Source organism: Octopus sinensis, linkage group LG6, assembly GCF_006345805.1.
Source record: "Octopus sinensis linkage group LG6, ASM634580v1, whole genome shotgun sequence".
Classification (NCBI taxonomy): domain Eukaryota; kingdom Metazoa; phylum Mollusca; class Cephalopoda; order Octopoda; family Octopodidae; genus Octopus; species Octopus sinensis.
This window is the reverse complement of record NC_043002.1, coordinates 83,776,216-83,779,544: the sequence shown is the minus strand read 5'-3', so window position 1 is coordinate 83,779,544 and position 3,329 is coordinate 83,776,216. Positions and strand designations below refer to the sequence as shown.

At 36.5% G+C, this 3,329-nt stretch overlaps 1 protein-coding gene across 1 annotated transcript; it reads right to left on the bottom strand.

Moving 5' to 3' along the window:
* Positions 1 to 1,699: 1,699 nt before the first annotated feature.
* LOC115213280 (optic atrophy 3 protein homolog) lies at positions 1,700 to 2,371 on the bottom strand (the record flags this gene model as incomplete). The annotated part of the gene is made up of 1 exon (XM_029782212.2): positions 1,700 to 2,371. A coding segment is annotated over one exon (375 nt), but the record flags the coding sequence as incomplete, so codon positions are not given.
* Between the last annotated feature and the right edge of the window lie 958 nt (positions 2,372 to 3,329).

The window sequence follows — 3,329 nt, the reverse complement described above, 5'->3', positions numbered from 1 at the left end:
GGCAGTGTTTCTACGGCTGGATGCCCTTCCTAGCATTCAGTATCATAAAATAATTTTTTCCCACACGAAACAATATGCTGTCTTTCTTCGCCGGAACATCATTTCTCTGGAATCTCCTCTCTTCTCATGCCTTTCCTGCAGGTATTGACTCACAACAGCTTAAACAGAACATTACTCGGGGTTGTATATACGAATAATGGGGAAGTAGTAGGTCGAATTAGATGCTAGAATTGCAGGCACTGGTACAGTAATCCACCCACTCCAGCAATCATTTCTCTGAAGAGAGAATGGTAAAAAAAAAACAAAAACAGTTATCTTCAATTCTGCTTACGTATCTGTCCTCACCTATGGACATGAATGCTAGGTAATGACCGAAAGAGTACAATCACAAATATAAGTAACCGAAATGGGGTTTCTGAGAAGAATTACTAGAGTATTGTTGCTCAACAGAGTGCATAGCCTGCAGCTCAGGGAGTCTCTCCAGGTTGAGCTGCTACCTCTCTGCATTGCATTGAGAGGTCACAGCTTTGGTACTATGGACATCACCATCATCATCATCGTTTAGCGTCTGCTTTCCATGCTGGCATGGGTTGGACGGTGCAACTGGGGTCTGGGAAGCCAGAAGGCTGCACCAGACTCCAGTCTGATCTGGCAATGTTTCTACGGCTGGATGCCCTTCCTAATGCCAACCACTCCATGAGTGTAGTGGGTGCTTTTTACGTGCCACCGGCACGGGTGTCAGACGAGGCTTGGAAACGGCCATGATTGGATGGTGCTTTTTACGTGCCACCGGCATGGAGGCCAGGCGAGGCTGGCAAACGGCCACGATCGGATGGTGCTTTTTATGTGCCACTGTGATTAGAAAAAATTGCAAGATGGATTCTTCAAGCCAAGCCAACAGGTAAGGAGACCTAAGAGTAGACCATAAGCGTGATGGTTCAATTATATCTATAGTCTCAGTTGGTCATGCTCAGGAATCCATCTGGAAAGTCTAATGAGAGTTGCTTTTGAAAGGAACCAATAGAGGAGTTGCAGGAGTACTTTACTCCTATGACCCTCGCAGGGAAAATGAGATGAGGAGGTCAATGGATAGATAAATGTGTACAACCTCACTGAACTTGGAAAGTCTACAAAGGTTTTGGGCATTACCCTTGCAGATTCAGTAAGTGACAAAAAAAAAAAAATTGCTGAGATGCATAGTGAGACTTATTATCATGTTCAATAGTCATTCCAGTTACAAAGTAATTTGGTATCTTTTCTTAATATAAGAAATGAATGACATAACCAGATAATTTTTCCTCTTAGTGAAGGTTTGCTTTTATAAACATCTGTATATAACATTTTTTTTACATAAATTTATACACACTTTGTATAAATCAACTATCATTAATTAAATTTAATATCAATTAACGATACATTATAAAATAAATAATGGTTTCTCAATTTAGGCAAGGGTCTGAAATTTGTGGAGGATTTAGTCAATAACATCAACCCCAGTATTTGACTGGTTCTTTATTTTATCAAACCCCAGAGGGATGACAGGCAAAGTTGACCTCGGTGGGATTTGAACTCAGAACAAAGAATCAGAATAAATAACACAAGGTATTTTTTCCAATGCCTGAATAATTCTGTTAATCCACCAGCCTCAATCATAAAATAAATAATGATATAGTAAGAACATCAAAGATTACACCAGTCCAATGTGTCAGAAAAATATAATTTATAACAGGAATTTAAACAATCAGATTCAAGTTTCAAGCTTCTCAAAGTGTACGAAATAATTTAGAAATTTAGTTTTGGTTTATGTACAGAAAAGTAATTGGAAATTAATATTTGGAAATGAAGAAGCTTGTCAAGCTGCCAGTACTACTGTAAAATGGAGAATTTGTCTTCATAGCTAACAAATTCACCAGAACAAAGTAACATTATAGTAGATAGCTTTAGAATTAATGATATCCTAAAATGATATTAAATTTGAAAGACAATTATTAATCAGTTATTTTTTTTGACGAAACCAGGGAGCATCTGAAGACTTTACATCACATAATTTAGATTGAATATCAAGGACTATTCTTGATAATTCACGGATACGAGCTTCTTGCTGGTCTGTTACTATGTCTAGTTCTTGAATACGGTATTCAAGTCTACGAACTTTTTGTGTTTTTTCTTCTTCTTTCACCTGCTCTTTCATGGCAGAGCGTTGGTACTCTACATATATTGTAGCTGCTGCAATAAAGAAAATTATAGCCTCTCCAAGAAGCTCTGCTCCAAGTTCAGTTGCCATTTGTTCATTTAGTCTCTGTACATCTTTGGCTTTGCCTAATCCCATTACTCGCATTTTAACATTCACTTCTGCCCAGTGATACACTGAAAGAAAGACAAAGAAAAAATATTAAACTTCCAAAGAACATGAATAGTTTTATTCTATTAAAATGTAATGTTCATTTAAGAATGACACTGTAGAATAGGTGTGAGAGGCTGGATCTGGCTGGTTTGGATATAAAATAGATAGAAACTTGGACCAGATTAGGCTGGTTTAAATGCTAATGAGTTAAACATTTCTAATAAAAAAAACTGGGTTGTCCGGAAAGTTTGTGCCGATTTATAGTAGCTTACCTTTCGACTTATTTTAGAACATGGTTGAGTCCATTTTAGAGCACAGTTTAAGCTATCTTTTCGTGGAAGAAGATTTATGTTCCTATAACCTGTGTTAATTCTGTAACCCTTTAAAATGGAAGATAAAAAAGTTCATTTTCGGCACTTGATGCTTTGGGAACCAGACAAAAATTGCTGCAGCTCGGCTAGGATGTGTTACCCCACCCTCCATATTCACCAGATATTGCTCCTTCAGATTTCCACTTATTCAGGTCTCTGCAGAATAGTTTTAATGGTAAAAATTTCAATTCCTTGGATGATGTAAAAAGATACCTTGATGAATTCTTTGCCATGAAACCACCTCAATTCTGGGAAGAGGGTATTTTCAAGTTAAAGGAAAGATGGAGACGCATTGTGCAAGAAAATGGTTGATTAAAAATGTAATGGCAAGTATTTATTGACGTTTTTCTTTCCTTTAAAAATTGGCATGAACTTTCTGGACAACCCAATAGAATGAATCTTGTATTTACTCCTAATAACTCATACAACTAATTATCTCTTGCTCTGATTACATTAGGAAGATTATATATATATATATATATATATATATATATATCATCCATGAGATAATATTTCATGGAATAAGTTATATTATTAATTTAAGATGCAGCAAGACACACAGACCATATTGGCAGAAACGAAATAGTTGTTTCAAAGGAATTGGTGCTAGTAAG